Raw genomic sequence first — 20,800 nt, 5'->3', positions numbered from 1 at the left:
ACACACACACACACACACACACACACACACACCTTCCCTCACTACTCTCCCCCCGCTCAGCCATTCACTCTCCTCCAGCTGCAATGGCCTGCTCCCCAGGCACACTCCAGCTTCACTGCTATTCCCTCTGCCTGAAAGATGTCCCCCTGAGAGCTGCACTGCCTCACTTCCTTCACACTGCAGATCTTCCTCACCCTCTTAGCAAGGCTTCCCTGGCCCACCCCATGTAAAACAGCACACCTCTCCCATCACTCTGTCCCTCACGCTGCTTCTTTCTTAGCAGGTTATGTACTTTTCTTGTTAGCATAGTATATACTCACTTGTTTGTCGGTTATTGTCTGTTTTACCCCCACACTAGAATGTGAGCCCCAGGAAAGGGAGGAGCTAGATCCCGGTGGCTAGCCCAGCACCTGAACGGTGGGTGGCACGCAGTAGGTGCTCAATAACTCTTTCCTTAAGCTTTTAAAACTGAAGTATAATTTACTCTTTCAAAGTATATAATTCAATGTTTTTTAGTTTACTCATCACATTGTGGAACGATCACTTCCATCTAATTCCAGAACATTCTCATCACCCCCAAGGGAAATCACACACCCATTCGTGGTCACTCCCCATGACACCTCCCAACCAGGAACCACTAGTCTACTTTCTGTCTCTATTCTAGACATTTAATATAAGTGGAATCATACAATATGTGACTTCTGGTTCTGTCCCCTTTTACTAGCACAATGTTGTCAGGGTTCATTCATGTTGTGGCATGGATCACAACTTCATTCCTTTTTATGGCTGAGGAGCAGTCCACTGCATGGATGGACCACATTTTGTTTACCCACTCATCAGCTGATGGACATTTGGGCTGTTTCCACTTTTTGGCTAGTATGAATAATGAACATGAATGCTATGAACATTTGTGTATAAGTCTTTGTGCGGACATATATTCAACTCACTTCATTACATACTTGGAAGTAGAATTACTGGGTCATATTGTAACTTCATGTTTAACTTTTCGAGGAACTGACAGACTGTTTTGCAAAACAGTTGCCCCATTATACATTCCCATCGGCAATGCATAAAAGTTCTAATTTTTCCACATCCTTACCCACACTTGTTATTGCCCATCTTTTTCTTTCAATCTATCTTATTGGGAGTGAGGTGGTTATCTCATTGTAGTTCTGACTTGCATCTCCCTAATGACTAATGATGTTGATGATATTTTCGTGTGCTTGTTGGTCATTTATATATCTTCTTTGGAGAAATATCTATTCAAATTCTTTGCTCACTTTTAAATTGGGTATTAGACTTTTCATTGTTGACTTGTAAGGGTTCTTTATATGCTCTGTATACCAGACCCTTGTCAGATCTATGATTTATAAATGCTTTCTCTCATTTGTAAGTTGCCTTTTTCACTTTCTTTGATGGCACCCTTTGAAGCACAAAAGTTTAAAATTTTGAGGAAATCCAATTTATTCATTGCCTCTTTTATTGCTTACGTTTTTGACGTCATATCTAGAAAACTACTGCCTAATCCAAGGTCACAAAGATTTACTCCTGTTTTCTTTAAGAGTTTTATAGTTTTAGCCCTTACATTTGTCTCTGGACAATTTTGAGTTGATTTTTGTATATGGTATGATATAAAGGTCGAACTCCATTCTTTTAAAAGTAGATATCAGTTTTTCCAGCACCATTTGTTGAAAAGACTATCTTTTCCCTCATCCAACAGCTTGGAACCCTTGTTACAAATCACTTGGGCATATATGTTAGGGGTTATTTATGGGACTGCAATTCAATTCCATGGATATATATGTCTATTGTTATGCCAGCACCATCTTGTTTGAATTACTGTATCTTTATAGTAAGTTTTGAATTCAGGAAGTATGAGACCTACAGCCTTGTTCTTCCTTGTCAAAACTGTTTTGGTCCTTCTGTGTCCTATGTATTTCTCTATGAATTTTAGGATCAGCTTGTCAATTTACACAAAAAAAGGCAGCTGGGATTTTGATGGGGGTTGTGTTAAATCTGTAGATCCATTTGGAGAATACTGACATCTTACCAATACTAAGTCTTCTGACCCATGAACACAGGATGTCTTCCCATATATTTAGGTCTTCTTTAATTTTTTTCAATTATGTTTTGCACTTTTCAATGTATAAGTCTTGAAATTATTTGTTAACTTTATTCCTAAGTATTTTTTATGATGCCATAAATGGAATTGCACGTATAATCTCATTTTTGGATGGCTCTGGCTATTGTATAGAAAAATAATAAATTTTTAAATATTGATCTTATATTCTGCAATCTTGTTGACCTCATTTATTACCTCTAATAGTTTTTGTTTGTTTGTTTGTTTGTTTTTTTGGTGGACTTCTTAGGACTTTCTATATACAAAATCATGTAATCTGCAAATAGAAATCATTTTACTTCTTCTTCTGGTCTGACTGCCCTGTCTACAACCTCCAATACGGTGCTGAATGGAAGTGGTGAGGGTCTTGCTCCTGATCTTTGGGGGGAAAGCATTCAGCCTTTCACCATTAAATATGATGTTAGCTGTGGGTTTTGGTAGGTGCTCTTTATTAGTTTGAATAAATTTTTATTCCATCTTATTCTTGTTTGTTTTCATCATGAAAGAGTATTGAATTTTTTTCAATGCCCTTTCTGCACTTATTCAGATAATTATGCGGATTTTGTTCCTTATTCTATTCACATGGCATATTATATTGGTTAATTTTCATATATAATTAACCTTGCACTCTTGGGATAAATCCACCTGGCTATAGTACATAATCCTTTTTTTAGTTTTAATTTTGTTTAAGTTTGTTTATTTATTTTTGAGAGAGAGAGCACACCAGGAAAGGACAGAGAGAGAGGGTGAGAGAGAGAATCCCAGCAGACTTCATGCCACCAGCATGGTGCCCGATGTAGGGCTTGAACTCACAAACCATGAGATCTTGACCTGAGCTGAAGTCAGACGCTTAACCAATGGAGACAGCCAGGCGCCCCGTGCATAATCCTTTTTATAGGGTGCTGGATTTTGTTTGAAAGTAGTTTGTTGGGATTTTTGCTTCTATATTCATAAGGGATATTGGTTTTCTTTTCTTGTGGTATCTTTGTTCTGGAATTGGTAATAGTGGTCTCATAAAATGAGTTGGGAAGTGCTCCCTCCTCTTTTATTTTTTGGAAAAGTTTGTGCAGAATTGGTGTTATTTTTTAAATGTTTGGTAGAAATCACCAGTGAAGCCATCTGGCCCTGGTATTTTCTTTGTGGAAGTTTTTGGTTACTAAATCAGTATTTTTACTTCTTCTAGTTCTCTTCAGGTTTTCTGTTTCTTCTTGAGTCACTTCCAGTAGTTGTCTCTTGCTAATAATTTGCCCACTTCATTTGGGTTATCTAATTTGTTGGCATAATTGTTCATAGTATTCTCTTATGATATTTTTAAATTTTTGTCAGGTCAATAGTGATGTTTCCCCCTATCATTCCTGATTTAATAAACTTAGTCTTCTCTCCCTTACTCTTGGCCAAACTGAAGATTTATCAATTATTGGTATTTTCCTTTTTCTTCCTTCCTTCCTTCCTTCCTTTCCTTTTCTTTCTTTCCTTTTTATTTTTTTTTTTTAATCTTTTTACTGTGAGGTAATGGCATATATTATCCATTATGGAGACTTTCCTTTTTCTTATTTAAGCTTCTATTTCTGTATAACCTTTGAGACTTACTTCCATGGTTTGTCTACTAAGTCCTGGGAATGAATTTCCCTGTACCACTCTTTATTTCCCTTGCCATCAAATGTTCACTTATCTCTTTATGACTTTGGGCAAGTTAATGATCATCAAATAATATTTTCTGACCTTTATAAAAGGATAATTTCAATTAACCTCTTTGCGTATTTCACAGTCGTGTGGAGGTGGGGCTTATGGAGTGGGGCTCAATATATTACCAACATTCTAATTTGTTTTTTTAGTAGGTGTTTGTTGGTCTTTTCGAAGAAGATACTGTGTTGATTCTTTGTTGTTGCTGTATGCTCTGTTTCATTTCTTTCCACTGAAACATTTATTGTTTCCTTTTGCTTGCTTTGGGTTTAATTTACTCTTCTTTTCCTGGTATCTTAAGGCAGAAGTTCAAGTTATTGACTTGCAAACTTTCTTCATTTTTAACATAGGTCAATAAATATTTCATAAATTTTCTGAATGGTCTGGAACAACTAGATTGATTGACATTGGAAAAGTGACGAAGCTTTGCCCTTAAGAAGAAAAGGTCCCAAAGGGCAGGGACCAGTGAGATAAGATGCAGTACAAGACCAAATTTCTAGAAAGGGTAAAGAAAGATGCCACAACATCATAAGAGGAATTCTCAAAAGAAAGATGGGTGCAGAAGCTATTGTAGGAAGTGTTGCTGCAGACAATAAAGTATAATTACACTTTGGTGTTTGGGCTTTTTGTTTGTTTGTATTTGAGAGACTTTAATAAGAATTCAACTGCTTTTCCATTTCTTTCCAAAATTAGGCTTGTGTCTTTTTCCCTTTTTCGCTTTCTTTTTTTTTAAACTTCTTATATCTAGTTAAGTAGTATACGCTCATAGTGAAAGCACTATACAGAAAGGTATAGAGAAGAAAATGAAAGTCATGAATATCCCTCCCTAGATTTTCATTCTAAACTTTTTAATATGCACAATACACAATCGCTTACCCTCATTTTAAAATTCAAAACGTCCTGAAAACTGAAAATTTTGCAGAAAATCATTTTAGTGGCAAAACTTGACCTGACTGGATATGAGGCTATTTATAGACTTTACTCCTATCTCTATGAATATTAATACTCTTATTTGCAGTATATTATATAATATATGAAATATTATCTTTCTAAAAGGTGGACTATTCTGATTTCTGAAGTATATCTGGCCCCAAGGATTTTGAATAAGGGATTGTAAGCCTAGCTATATTAAAAATTATATATATATATGTATGTATTATATATATACATACACTCACAGATGTTATTCTAAATCTCTACTTGTTAACAGCATATTGTGAGTATTTTACAGTCATTAAATATTACTGGAAAATTTTTTAATGGTACCGTAATATTCCATCATGTTGATGCATTCTTGTTCATTCAACCTCTAGCCTTTTCTATATGTGAGACATTTTCAATTTTTCAATATTATAAATAGCACTAGATTAAACATCTTTGTATATAAATTTTGATATGTATCTCTTGATATGTTCTTGGAAGGAATTCATACATATAGAATCGTCAAGACAAAGCACAAATATTTTAAAGATTTGTGATATATACATTAAAAAGGACTGCCAGTGTCTCCAGCTAAAATGGAAGGCTGTCGTTCCCAGCCCACATGTCCATCCTCATTTGTGCTAATGGCGCTTTGACATACAGAAGTTTCAAAACTTCATCACTCCAAACTATCCGCCTTGGTTAAGAAAATCTTAGCTACCCCAATAGTATCAATACATTCTTTTTTTTTTTTTCTTCTATAGCTTAATTAACCTAGAATTTACTTTGGAGTTTAAAGTAAGATCAAATTGTTACTTTTTTCTAAAGTTAACCGGCTAGCCCAACAATATCTATTGACTAATCCATTTTTCCTCCATTGATTTGAAATGTGAATCTTATCATAGACTAAGCTTATTATAGATACTAGAGCCTAATCTGAGGCCTTTCATTTTGCTTTATTGATCTGTTTATCTACTCTGAGCTTCCACACTGATTAAATTATTGCCATTTGAAAAAGGTTTACAAATCTAGTGGTGCTCATTCCCCATTATTCTTTTTCCTTTTCAAAGTTTTCTTGGTTATTCTTGTCCATTTATTGTTCTAGATGATCTAAGATCTTTCTACTATCCAATTAGAACAAGAAATATAGTTGGAATTTCAATTAGACTTTCCTTCAATTTATAGATTAATTTAGCAACTATTGACATCTTTACAATATTGAATCTTTACACTGGGAATGTGGTTTGACTCTCCATTTATTCTATCCTACTGTTACGCCTCTAAGAAAGTTTTATAGTTTTCTTCTAATAGGTATTTTAAAAATTATTCCCCAGTTTTATTTTTATTGCTATAGTGAATGGGATTTTTTACATTTTATTTTACAAGATTGTTCCATTGATTTCTTTAATATATTTATTTTGTGATCAGCCACCTTACCAAACTGTCCCGTTAAATCTAATAGTTCTTCAGTTGATTCATTTGTGTTTCTAGTTAGACAATTACACTGCCTGAGAGTAATGATGATTTTTGTCCCTCCTTTCCAATAGTTATATCTTTTATTTATGATTCTTACAATACATTAGCTATATCTTCCACAATAGTGCTCAATAATAGTGGTGATAGCAGACATCTTTATCTTATTCTTGACTTTAATGTGTCTAGTTGTTTACCAGTAAGTAAAATGTTGATGTCTGAAGTTCATATTCATTATCATATTAATAAAATGTTATATGTATCAACTTCCTAAAAGTCAAATACAAATGTTTAATTTTTATAAAAAGGCTTCTCAGCACCTATCAAGGTAATAATATGATTGCCTAAGGAAGAGTCTTTTACTTTTTGTTGTGATGAGATTTCTTAATACTATATCTTTCTTTTTTTTTTTTTTTAAATTTTTTTTTTCAACGTTTATTTATATTTGGGACAGAGAGAGACAGAGCATGAACGGGCGAGGGGCAGAGAGAGAGGGAGACACAGAATCGGAAACAGGCTCCAGGCTCTGAGCCATCAGCCCAGAGCCTGACGCGGGGCTCGAACTCACGGACCGCGAGATCGTGACCTGGCTGAAGTCGGATGCTTAACCGACTGCGCCACCCAGGCGCCCCTATACTATATCTTTCTTAAACCCACCCATGCATTCCTTCTTGGTCAAGGAAATTGTACGTTATTTTTTTTAATGACACAATGAATTCCTTTTGTTTGCATTTCAGTTAAGATCTTTACATTTACATTGACAGGCAGCGTCAATCTGTAGTTTTCTTTCTTTCATGAAGTTATTACTATCTTATCTGTTTCTATCAGGATAATGCTATTCCCTCAAAATAAAGAGGAAAATGTATCATCTTTTCCTATGTTCCTATGTTTCCTATGTATCCTATGGGCTAAAGTATGTGAAAGTTTTAGAAGATTTACTAAAAAAAAAACCAAGCCCAGAGCCTCTGCTCAGGTCATAACGTAAAAACTTCTCATTTTTCTCATCTTGATTATTGGTGTATTCAGGTTTTTTTTTTTTATAAATTTGTATTTTTCTACAAACTTGTCCGTTTTAATGATATTTTTAAGTTTATTACCATAACTCTGCACTGTTCTCTTGTTATTTAAATTTTTTCATCTGTATGTGTTTTTATGCCCATTTCCTCATTCCTACTTCAGTATACTTGTGGGTTTGTATTTTACTTGTTCTCTTTCACTTGTGTTTGGATTCTATCTTCAAACCCATCCATCCTCTTTCTCTGTTATCCAGGCTCTGGTAGGGTTCTCATGCTAAAGACACCTGTCTTCTCTCTTGCCCAGGCAGTGTTTCTGGGCAGAATTTGTCTGCTCCAAATCTCTCACTGCAGAGTCTGACAGGCACCTGACAATATCCATAGTGAGAAGCTTTTCTTTTCTTACAAAAATGTATTTGATTTGGTCCCATTCCTCAAGTTGCTGTCTGGTAACTGGTTAATTCATCCAATGAAGGCAGTGAAAGGGAATGAAAGAACAGACCACTGCAGTGGGATTTGGAAGCCCTGAGATAAGGCCTGAATTGAGTCTGTCCCCAGCCAGCTGTATGGCCCAATCTCTAGACTTTAGTTTCCCCAGCTGTAAAATAAGGTAGTTGGATTTCAAGATTTCCAGCCTATTCACCTTGAGTATCCTATGATTGTCTAGTATCCAGTTATCCAAATAAAATCTTTCTAGTTGAGACTAGATTACTATGCTATTCTGTACATATTATAGTTTCATTTTCACAGATATTTGGGGGATAGTAAATAGCATGAGACTTTCTAGCATTCTCAAAACTTATTCATCAAAGAGTTCTGTATAAAATTCACTGGGTCCTGGAAGACTGGCAAGTTGCCATAAATACCAGAGCAACACAGCCTACCTTTAAGGTGGTTAGTAATACTTAACCATGAATAGTTGCCATTACAACTGGAAGCTCTTTACATGGAGTTTCAGGATCAAAATCAAATGTACTCTGCTAACAAAGCAACCAACAGAAGCTTGAACAATTGTTGGAAAAACTTAAGTCATGGCAAGAAATGGAAATCACCAAATTGCCAAGCAAAGTAGTATGATAACATGTAATAACAGTAAAGGTGATAGCACAGTTCCAGCTAAATTTATTTAATGTCATGGTTATAATTTCTCCCAAAAGAAACCCTGAATTTCTTAATTCTGTTTTAAACTCTGGTCCTAGACAATAGCATTATTTTGAGGTCATTTGAAATGGTAATTCTAGTTGGAAACATGCCCATCTTCTAGGAACAATATCCCCTTCTAAGAAATGCCCCCACTCTAGCCCCACACATGTGCTTCCTGCTATGAATCCATCACCAGAGCAATATGCATTGATTGGCCCAGAAAGGAACATGTGACCAAAGCAAAACCAATGAATTCCTTCCCTTGCTATTTGGACCTGGGGCCAAGAGAGTAAGGGGAATTTCCCTGGGAATGCTGAACTTACTAAACATATAAGCAGCAAAGCTCACAAGCCACCAGAGACCAAGAGTTCTGCCACATAGAGATTGGTGCATAATAAGACAGGAAAAAGGAACCCATAAGCAGAGAGAAGTGGGGCATCTGGACAAAGCAACTGGACAAATATCCATAAAGGAATACATCTGAGGGAGATGTGGAAGCTACAAGGCTGCAAGAGAGGCATCACTCTTAGACCAATGAAGGTGACTGGCATGTTGCCATAAATACCAGAGCAACACAGCCTACCTTTAAGGTGGTTAGTAAAACTTAACCATGAATAGTTGCCATTACAACTGGAAGCTCTATACATTGAGTATCAGTGTTCAGACTGAAGAAAGTGACCATTAACACATGGATCAATATAGGGTATAGAAGGGTATGGTGACAGTGAACAGAGAAAAGTCAAGATGAGAAAACAGACAGTGACCATAGACCATGATACCCTAAGCTAATGGTTTGCAGTAATTTTTTAGTGCAGGACACATGGCATGGTGAATACTTGGAGAAGACTAAATTGATTTTATATCACATTATGTTAACTTACTAATAAACTCAATGTAAGTTTTGTTTCACAGGGTAGGTTTGGTTATGCATAATCAATCACCTTTATAATCTTTATAAAGACATAAATGAATTAACCCAATAAGGGATAGTTCCAGAGATCTGAACCTGAAAGATACCAAATGGCAATGCCAACAATATTCAGATTTCCAGACCATGAGGAGCAGATGAACAGCCCTCTTATAAACAGCCATTCTATAAAAAGATGGCTCGATCTTCCCATACAGGTCCCTGTCCTTTGGTCGTGCTGACTCAGTCACTGCTCTCACCACTTATGTGTTTCTAATTCCTCGCCCTGCCTCCTCCCCCTGGAGCAACTTACCTTGTATCTCCCACCATCCCACCTACCAAAATCTCAACTCCTTTTTAGATCCTACTCAAAATACCATCACTGTGATGCTTTCCCTTTACCCCTTGCAGCCCCAGTAGCTCTGGATCTTGTAATCAGGCATGTCTATGCCTCAGTTCCAGCAGTTGCCACAATTACGTGTTTATGTATCTGTCTTTCCCAGCTATTTTGTGTTCGTCTCCGCACTTCTTGAATCTAGCTTGCTGCCTGTACTAAAGAGTTACTGAAAGAAATTATGAATGAATAAATCCCAAATTACCGTGTGTTATAATAATGGTTATAGTTTTTCAATTTCTGACAAAATAGATTTTTTTGTAATTTTATACAGACAGAGCAATGCCTCTGTATGTTCATTCTTCCCAGTCTGCTATCCATGTAGTATGGACATCTGCTTACTACTTAAAAAAAAAAAAAAAATATATATATATATATATATTTATATCATTATTATATTATATTATAATTATTATATAACTATAATATATATAATATGTATATGTACATATACATATACATATTATACATATATAATATGTATAATATATATAATTAGATATAATTATATAATTATTATATACAACATATATAATAAGAATCAGTTATGAAATTATAAGAGGCAATGTTTGGGGCAAAAATACAGAGGTTTTACTAAACTGAATAAATGTCTGATCATACCCAGCTTCAGTTTCTTGGCCAATGCATCAATTTGAATTGTGGGATCAGATCCCATGGACAGGAAACATATCAAAGGCGTCCTGGTATCACTTTCTTCCCAAGTTTTCTCCAGGTTTAGGATAACTGGTTCTGTGTACTTGTCTTCCAAAGAATCTGCAATGTACTTTCTTGCTTGAAAAACAGTACGGTCTGGGCACCAAGACCTAGAAATGAATACAAGTTATAGGAAAAAATTCAGTGTGTTCATTTTTTATTCTATTTCATTCTAAGCATCTAAAAAACGTAATTAATTAGCAAAGGACAAAAAGCTAATTCCCAGATCTGCAGATCTGTGTAAGAAGGATGGGAAGGTTTCCCATCCCTGAATGAATACAAATTTAATCATGTGGTTTTGGTGCGAGGCACTGGGAAAAAATAGGCCAGAGCGGGTAAAAACATGGTCTGTTGTTAACCCAGAAGAACCCTTAGAAGCCAGTTGATCCAAATGTCTCATTTTCAGAAGACACACCAACTACACTGAAGCTTTAACTAGTTTTTTTAAAGCTTATTTTTAATGTTTATTTTTGCAAGAGAGAGCACGTGCGTGAGCAGAGGTGGGGCAGAGAGAGAGGACAGGGGATCCGAAGCAGGCTCTGCACTGACAGCAGGAAGCCCAACACAGGGCTCGAACTCATGAACGATGAGATCATAACCCAAGCAGAAGTCTGATGCTCAACTGACTGAGCCACCCGGGTGCCTCTAATTAGTTATGGTTTTTTTAATCACATCAATGATTACCCCTGGTCACTGAGGCTATCTGCTTCAGGTAAGCAATTCCTTACTCAAACTAATAAGGCAGGACCACATCTATTCTTTGATAAATATTTATCTTGTGCCCACTGCATCAGGCCCCACTTTAGGTGCTGGGGCTCAGCAGGGACACAAGGGGAGGCGTCCTCCACCAGCTCCCGAAGACAATAGGGGCCAACCCGCTGCACACTGTGAAGCTCTGCAGTGTTCAAGGGGAGAATTAAAGTGTCAAAGTTGTCAAAAGTAGGTTGATCAGCAAGCACTTATTTAATACCATCTGTGTCGCCTGCACTGTAGTAGGTTCTATACACAGCAACACATCAAATAAATATCATTTACTATTTGATATTTTGGATCACAGACAAGCTCTACAGATTCTTATTTACTAGTAGACTACACTACTCGTTTGGCACAGATTCACTTTTTAAAGGATGGACAAAAGATAGACACATCTATTCCTATAAAAACAAGTAGCCCTGGGGCGCCTGGGTGGCCCAGTCATTTAAGCATCTGCCTCTTGACTTCGGCTCAGGTCATGATCTCATGGTTTGTGTGTTCAAGCCCCACATCAGGCTCCACGCTGACAGCATGGAACCTGCTTGGGATTTTCTCTCTCTCTCTCTCTCTCTCTCTCTCTCTCTCTGCCCCTCCCCTGCTTGTGCTTTCGCTCTCTCTCTCAAAATAAATAAACTTAAAAAAAAAGTAATCCTTTCATACTCCGTACATCACGAGGTCACCATTGCTGACCATTCTGATTACTCTCAGAGTGGACAATATCCAGGAAACAAGTTTTTCTAAGAAATTCAAGCTCAGGTGTATATTATTAGGGAAAACAAAAACCACTCCAAAATAATCCTACATCTTTTTGTTGCTCTTTTGGTGGCCCCATCTCCCCACCTCCACCCTCCTGCTTTGCTCACAAATCACACACACACACACACACACACACACCTTCCCATAGCCTTCTCCAGCAGCCTTCTTTGAGCTACTGGATATTTAGAAAACATGAAAAGAAGGAAAAAAAGGAGAAAAGAAAAGAAAAGAAAAGGAAAGAATTTTCTTCCTTCACATCATATTTTAATAGCCAAAACAACATTTATAACATTTATACATTTCAATAGGCAATTCCTGTTTTTTTCCTCAAATAAAATTTAATTTCAGCTTGTAGACTAATTGCCTTGTAACTTTGTGAGGATTATTTTTTTTTATCAAGTAAATTCAACAATAAGTGATTCACTCAGTGGCAAATGATGAACAGAGGGAATAATAAAGGCATATTTTTCGTGTGTCTTCTGCTAAAAGCACTATCACTAATACATTCCCTGCCACCACCACCATTTTATTTGCTTGTCAAGGAACTAAGGAATTGCCATCCCAAACCGCAATATGGAAGCACACACGTTTCTTACAATACCCACTGGGACATAGTGAGGTAAACTCACTGAGGTAACATCTGTAATTTGACAATCTGATGAGTGATCCTTCTAAGTCTGATAATACATATGCTCACCTGATAAGTAAAAGTTTGCGGCAGGTATCCAGTGAATCGTTATATCCATCAGGGATAATTTCCTCCTCTGGAGCATCTTTATCAAACCAGCTTTTCCATCCCTTCTCATTACGAGATATCTAAAATAAATAAGCCAATTAGCAAGCCATAGAAATATATACAATTGGAACATGTTGGAGAGGATACTGAGTAACTTTAGAGGGTCACTCTTCACAGGCAGATAATTTTTCAAGCATAACTACACAGTTTGCTTTTTTTTTCAGAATCAGTGACTCAAATAATGTGGATATTACTATTCCCTTCAGTTTTTCCATTGCTTTTCTACATTTTTCACGGAAATTAAGACAGTGTATCAATTACACTAAATGATCAGGGAGGAAAAAAACATAGAAGGGGGTTTACAAACAACCTGCCAATATTAATGACATTTGGGGCCAGATTATTTTGGGGAAGTAGTCCTGCACACTGTCAGAATGTTAGCAGCATCTCTGGCCTCTACTCAGCCTCATCCCCAACTCATGACAATGAAAAATGTCTCCAGACATTGTCAAATGCTCTCGGGGCGGTGGCAGGGCTGGGGGGTGGCACAAAGCTGCCCTTGCTTGAGGACCACTGATATAGACCATTCTGATAACCAAACCTCTAAATGTTGACCTCTACTTAAAATAGTGATAGATGACAGACTCTAAACTTTTATTTTCTTAGTGATTCCCTGCCTTGAGACCCCAAGCCTAAGAACAGAGGTCTCTCCAAGAGCTGGTCTGAAATACGTGTTCTTTCAGAGGCATGGCAAGAAATGCCAATTTTCAGAGGCATTAAAAGGCACTCCTTGAAGCCCACGTACTGACAAAACTAATTACAAAAACTGTAGATTGATGAGCCCGACGCTGCAACAAGCAGCCGGGATTATTTTGACCATGTTTGTAAGCATGTTTTAAAAGCCATGGTAAGAGCTGCAAGCAAACGGCAAAAGTTAACAGAGCAGATACTGTGTGCCAGATCCAAGGATCGGACTGTTACCTGTATTACCCTCATTTCTCACTGAGGCACAGAGGGGTTAAATAACCGCCCAAAGTCCACGTCCCGCAAATAATTCATCATATAGGATCCAGGCAGCACGAAAATGAACAGCAGAACAATTGCTCTGTAATGCAGTCGTTCCAACTTTGTCCCTGGGGCACTAAAAGGAGAGGGAGGATTTCTGAACTGTTTCACAACTGCCACCTTTCTCCTGAAGATTGTTGCAGTGGCTCCTTGGAGTTGACTGTTCTCAAAGAATCTGCCCTGCACACTTGGTGCCCCACCCTACTGCACGGGTACCTGGGTGCTGCCCGCATCGCCCCCTGCGGCCCTCCTCCACAACTGCGGCTAGAGAGGAGGCGCGAGAAGAGAGAGGGTGTCCGTTCCCAGCTTACTGACCTGGCGGGCATCTACTAATTTTGACTCTACCCGATGGAGCTTCCAAGCAAGCCCCGTCTGTGATGGGCAATGGGATATCTTCCAGCCCCTGGTTGCTCACCTCCACTTCCCATCCCTTTTCCTGGCTCTATCAACAAAACCACTTCCAGGTGCTAAACAGTTCAGCCTGAGATGCCAAAGCAGGGCAGATGCTGTTTGAGATACTTCTATTTCTCTTCCTGACATCCATTCAGCTGGGAGACTGACCCCCTTCTCCTTCTGCCCTTTCTTGCCACAGAGACCCCAAATCGATGGCCACCTGATGTCAGCTCCCGTGAACTTCTGCAACTTTCCTTAGGATGACTGCTCCCTCATTTCTGGCCCGTCCAATGGTGACTGGGAGAGAAATAACTCATGATGTCAGGGAAAGAGCATGAGGTCAGAGGACAGCTTTGCCATCAGTGGCTATGAGGCCTTGGGCAAGTACTTAACCCCTTTGAATCTGTTTTCTCATCTATAAAGCGGGGCCAATAATACTTCCCTTGCATGGTTATAGCTGTTGCAAAATACTTATTCTATAGTTAAGCAGTAGTAGCTGCCAGATTCCTCACCACAGGTAATTAAATTCTAATCAACAGAGGCAAACGTTAATGCCTATCCCAGTGTCAACCTAACCCGCCAGCAGAGGGCGCAATTGGTGAATGATTTTTATTTATTTATTTATTTATTTATTTATTTATTTATTTATTTATTTTTTACTCCAGTGGTGCTCTGAGGTCTCCCTTACCAGTCCCAGCCAGGCTCAGACCACCATATTTTTTCCCAGAGTTACTTGTTTGGTCTTGAGGGACTCATGTGTGGCGCTACTACAAAACAAAATTTACTGTCCATCACAGGTGGACCCAGCCATGGCTGAATAGGTAAAGAGTCTCCGTAATGTTTCAGAAATGCCACTAAACAGACACACCTAGTGTATGCTGGGCAGGGTGTGTGTGTGTGTGTGTGTGTGTGTGTGTAGAGGGGAGGGAATCAGTGATGACAGCATGAGGTCTCTACCAACTTGCATTCCACCCATCACCCCAGTTGTCTATCACCAGCACCCCCCCCCCCAAAAAGATGATTTTCAGCATCTGCCATTGGGAAATCACAGGCCTTGCATCAGTGATAGGTGGTTATGACCAGCAGACCCCAGAAATAAACACTGATCTTTATGCTGAGTTGCACAGCTATTCTCCAGTGAGAACTGAATTCGACAACTAATCCACAGTAACAAATTTACATTTTCAAATAAGAAAACCAACAGGTGAGGGGCGCCTGGGTGGCTCAGTCGGTTAAGCATCCAAATTCGGCTCAGGTCATGATCTCACAGTTCATGGGTTTGAGCCCCGCATAGGGCTCTGTGCTGACAGCTTGGAGCCTGGAGCCTGCTTTGGATGCTGTGTCTCCCTCTCTCTCTGCCCCTTTCCATTTGTACTCGGTCTCTGTCTCTCAAAAATGAATAATGTTAAAAAAATTTTTTTAAAGAAAAGAAAAGAAAAGAAAAGAAAAGAAAAGAAAAGGAAAGCAACAGGTGAATCAGGACATGTTCAGCATATTCACCATTTCCTTCACCATTTTATATTTTCACCGTGAAAATGATGATTTTTTTAAAAAGGTTCCATACCTCTTAATGTGCCACAAATTCAAATGTGTACAATTTATTTAATTAGAAGCAGCAGTAAAAATGTAAAAACATCAACAGTCCACAGTAAAGGGACCACCCACCTGTTCGGATTGTAACAACTTGAGTTAAGCAGGCTTATGAATGACCCATGCACTCACACAGGAAGAAAAGGCAGTCACCTTCCCCTGTGACAAGGCTCCCTCTGATATTCCCCCTCCAAAATCTGCCCCAGAGAGCTCGGTGCTTTAATGCTACACTACTGCAGATAGCCCCTTGGGTGAAGGAATTGTCGCCAGGAGGCCCCAATTAAAATGGCCCCGGGTACGTTTGGGTTTACAGATGTGCAGTTCCATCCAGCCCTCTGTTACCTGGTTCATAATCTCTGCAAACTGTGGAAGTTTGCTCAGCTCCACAAGATTCAGCCAGGTCATATCAAGGATCCAGCGGAACGGCTTGGGAGGGCAGGCTTTCAGATCCAGAGCTGCTCCCCCTGGGGAAGGGCATCCGTAGAAATCAGGTCAGCCTGTGCTTCATTTTTAGACACTTATATTCCAAATAACAGACACGAGACAACCATATTACAGAGAAAATGGGAAAATGGGAAAATAATCAAGACAGAAAATGTGGCTATCTTTTTGGAGTACATTTCCTCCATGTCTTAGTGTTTTCTTTTCTGATTTCAACCATCTTACAAAACACAGATGGCAACTTCTTGTCATTTCTCCCTGCACAGAATTTTTCTCAGGTGGTTGCAGTTGTTGGGGGTTTTATCGTGGTTTTTTTTTTTTTTTTTTTAACAATCAATTTAATGACATTTACAATTTTGACTAGCTTGATCTTTTTTTTTTTAATTGTTTTAAATGTTTATTTCTTTTTGACAAAGAGAGACAGAGACAGAGCGTGAGTGGGGGAGGGGCAGAGAGAGAGGGAGGCACAGAATCCAAAGCAGGCTCCAGGCTCTGAGCTGTCAGCACAGAGCCTGACGCAGGGCTCGAACTCACAGACCGCGAGATCATGACCTGAGCCGAAGTCGGACACTCAAACCGACTGAGTCACCAAGGCGCCCCTAGCTTGATCTTTTCATGTGTGGTTTCAAAAGTCACTTCTTAGTCCTCACTCCTCCAGAAGTTTGATACTCAATGTTATTTTTTTACCAGGTCAAAAAGATGGATAGATGGAGGGCAGGAGGGATGTAAGACTTCTGTGGGTTTTTAAAGGAGTAACTCATGTTCAGATCATTTATTCATTCATTTATGCAACAAATATTTGCTGAACATCCTTTATGTATCAGTATATGCCAGGCGCTGAGGATAAAGCAGAGAAAACCACACAAGACCCCTGCTTTTTAGCAGTCTGGTGGAGAGAATGAATTACACCATTGGATCCTGTTTTGAAGCCAATCACAAATCAAAAGAGCATCCTCAATGTGACAATCTTCCACCAAGACACATAATTATATTTACAATTTCAAAAAAAGTCCTCAACTGCATGTCTCTAGTAACATTTTATCATAATAACGCCAGCTATGCTGTTTAATTCGGATGTATGCAAAACAGTGATTCTGAACTTTTAAATCCTATTATCCTTCAGAAGAACTCATCAAATGCCTTCCACTTCCCCTATGACCTCTGGGCAAAAGAGGGGGTAGAGGGGACAATGGTGGTGGGAGGGGGGGCATCTGCTCTCCCACTAGCACCTTCCTGAGAACATGAATGAGCTGAAAGTATTCTGCTCCTATAAATCCCTTTGCCCCCCTCTGGGTCAGCAGCTCTGAGCTCCAAAATGCTGTTACAACGGGTAAACCTTCCTCTGCCATCTGGGGAAAGAGAAAACCGTCCTCTAGCACCATTTCTGCTAGTACTGAGTTTACTGCAGGAGAAGCAACTGTTAGAGAGCATCACCTGCAGACTCAAGGGACTCTGCTTCTCTATCTTAGAGACCAACACATTTTCTTCTTGGTTCTTTCCAAAAAAAAAAAAAAAAAAGTTTTCAAAGACATCAGGAGAAGACATTTAGGCCACAACGAGTCTTTTCAAACATCTTGGCGTACCTCCCCTAACCCACAACAATCACAGCCCATCCTGCTCCCCAAGATATCCTGGCTCTCTGTGCCACTTGCTAGCTGCATAAACACAGAGACAAAGAACTCAGTTTCTCTCCGATCCCCTCTTCTGTCAAACGGGTGTAATGATATAGAATCCACCAGATTGGTCACTGTGAAGATTAAGTAAATTAATGTATGTAGAAAGCTTAGAAGAGTCTTGGCCCATAGTAAGAGCAACATTAGTTGTTAACATAGTAAACATTAATTCTCTGTTTTGGAAGGCTTGGAAGGCTCGGGTCCAATCCAACCTGGAAGGCAAGAGCAGAGACTCCCTAAGGTGTCTTTGTGTCCATGGTTTATGACAAAAGAAAGAAGGGATCTTTCTCAAATAACCAGGCGGGGAAAATAGTTATATCAATTACTCTGTAACAAAGGATTGTCCCTGGCATCTATCTCATTTTTCAAAGTACTCTGACATTCTCAGTTGAAGAAGAAAGTCAAAGGCACCTCTCAAATACTGCAGAAACCAAGTAGGAATTGACACAAAGGGACAGTCATTCCTGGGGAATCAAATATTTCTGCTACAATAAATAAGTCTTCTTTCCCTCTTAAGTATGGAGTTAAAAATTATATATATATATATATATATATGTATGTATATATATATATATGTATATATATATATATATATATATATATATATAAGATCTAAGGGCTCTATTTGTTAACTCTGTAAAGAATATTGAAAACAAAATCATATATCATTTTTATGAAAATAATTTGGTTAAAATGTAAGACAGCTCAAAAATGATACAAACTTTATAATAAACCAATTTTGTCTTAAAAAAAAAACAACTCTTTTACTGCTGAGCTGATTGTACTTCTGTCAACCAAACTGTCATACAATCCAAATTAATCTTTTTAAAGCACTGCTCTGCTCATGCTACTTTCCTGCTCGTAAAACATTCGAAGGCTCCCTATTGCCAACTAAATTAAATCCGAACTCTTCTCACCGGCTCTCCTGGCCCTGTGCAATCAGGCTCTCCCTGACTCTCCAGTTTTATGAAATGGGGTCGTAGATGTGCTCTCACCACAGCCCAGATGTGTAGCCTTTTTAAATTTTTCAGTCACCACTCTAACCCTCCTCACAAATCCCCTCCTCACTGTGTCTTTCAGTCTCCTCTGATTTACACCCTTTCTGCAAAAGATCCAGTCTCCTTCATAGCTTGGATTTGGCTGGGTGGGTGAGGGGAGAGACTGGTGGGTTGGGATTGTATCTTGATGGGGAGGGTGCCTCAGATCCGCATGCTGCCCTCCATCTCTGTCACAGGCTGAGGTCCCTGCAGTGCATCCTCTGAGCTATGATAAATCCTGCCTGACCTATGGGGACATTGGGCTGCTATCCACAGAGACTGGTCCTTTGTGTCCAGTTACAAAGCTCACCTGCCCTGCAGCTTCTTGGCCTGAACCCCAGGCCTTTGCTGCACACCAGCCCTCTCAAGAGTCCATGCCCATCCATGCCCACGCTCCTGCTTGCCAAACATCAGGCGCATCCATCTAGCCACTCCCCTCCACCAATGCTGCCATGCACCTGCGAAGTGGGATGTGGCTCTGGGCAGAATGCAGGGGCGTCTCCTGTCTGGATGTTTCTCGAGCACCCTTCTGTACCCACCCAAGGTTCTGCCTCAGGAGCCTGGGAAGAGGTAAGGATCTTGGCACCTGACTTCCTTCTACCTCTGATTCCTTCATCCTTCCCACAACCCATTATGGCCCAACATGCCAGGTTTCCTTCTTCTGTCTAAATCCTATCTGTCTCCTTCTCAGGGGCCATGTTGATAGATGGGATTGGGGAAGGAAAGCCAGCTCACCAACAAGGAAAGATCCAAAGTACACCTCCCTTCTCACTTGTATTCCACAGTTAGAAGGCCTTCCTGCATTTGGGGCCCATTTTGCTCCTGCTGCTGCCTGGATTCCTACATGCTTCAATGTCCCTCCTCCCCATGGCCCAGTGTCCCAGACATTGAGGATGTGGCCCCAAGTCCAAGTGAGAGAGCTTCAAGGTGACTGAAATGAGTCAGAAGAAGCTTCTAGGTTTGGTGAATTTAGGTTCACTTTATTTAAACGTCCCAGAGACCTCAATCTGTATGCCTGGACCCTCTGTACCGCCTGCCCCACCTCTCCTGGGTGGTACTTATCACTTCCCCTCGGGGCCCCTCAGCCTCTTGCACATGGAGGTAGTGGGTCTTTGAGCTCACATAGCTGGTCAGTGGCAAAGCCCAGCTCATTTCTCTGCTTCTTGGTCCAGCCCCCACCTTACTGTACCACGCTGCCTTATACCTACACTTTAAGACATCAGCTTCTCCAGGTGCATTAGACCTGAGAAAAATACGAACCCAGTGACATATTTCAGCTTCCTTTGAACTACAGGAAATAAAAATTCAAGGAAGAAATTTCAGAGAGTCTGCAAAATTGTTTGCAAGGTTTCTACAACCATCATCTACCCTGACTTTGAGGAAGAAATTAACTAAAGTAGGGAAAGAACATGATGGAGTAATAAGAAGTAATCATTTACCGCCTGTTTGTTACAAATAGGATGTTGAGGATAGAAGCGTGTCGCATCCTACCACCTCGTAGTATGAATTTAGAAATAGTCGACGTTTTTTGTTTTGTTTTGTTTTGTTTTGTTTTGTTTTTCCTACACGATCACTTTCGTTCCCATGGCTTTGGCTGTTATTTCTATTTCTATCTTAACAACTGTCTGACTTCTTCTAAACTGTCTGGCCTAGGGGGCGCCTGGGTGGCGCAGTCGGTTAAGCGTCCGACTTCAGCCAGGTCACAATCTCGCGGTCTGTGAGTTCGAGCCCCGCGTCGGGCTCTGGGCTGATGGCTCAGAGCCTGGAGCCTGTTTCCGATTCTGTGTCTCCCTCTCTCTCTGCCCCTCCCCCGTTCATGCTCTGTCTCTCTCTGTCCCAAAAAAAATAAATAAACGTTGGAAAAAAAAATTAAAAAAAAATAAAAAATAAAAAATAAAAATTTTAAACTGTCTGGCCTATCCTTTCTAACTGTCTGCTGGATATTGCAAATTCAACACGTGTGTGTAGTCACCAGAGCTGTGCGAAAAC

At 39.5% G+C, this 20,800-nt stretch overlaps 1 protein-coding gene across 1 annotated transcript in view; it reads right to left on the bottom strand.

Annotated features, from left to right (window-relative positions):
• Positions 1-20,800, bottom strand: part of DNAH8 (dynein axonemal heavy chain 8) — a 315,252-nt gene that overhangs the window by 47,482 nt on the left and 246,970 nt on the right. The window contains exons 81-83 of the mRNA XM_040473119.1: positions 16,003-16,124; positions 12,574-12,692; positions 10,275-10,477 (exon numbers count right to left, since the gene is read on the bottom strand). Coding sequence (XP_040329053.1) covers positions 10,275-10,477; positions 12,574-12,692; positions 16,003-16,124 — 444 coding nt within the window. The remainder of the gene's footprint in view (positions 1-10,274; positions 10,478-12,573; positions 12,693-16,002; positions 16,125-20,800) is intronic.

The sequence above is a fragment of the Herpailurus yagouaroundi genome, unplaced genomic scaffold, assembly GCF_014898765.1.
Source record: "Herpailurus yagouaroundi ecotype Mexico unplaced genomic scaffold, PumYag 139, whole genome shotgun sequence".
Lineage (NCBI taxonomy): Eukaryota > Metazoa > Chordata > Mammalia > Carnivora > Felidae > Herpailurus > Herpailurus yagouaroundi.
This window is presented reverse-complemented; position numbering and strand designations above follow the sequence as displayed.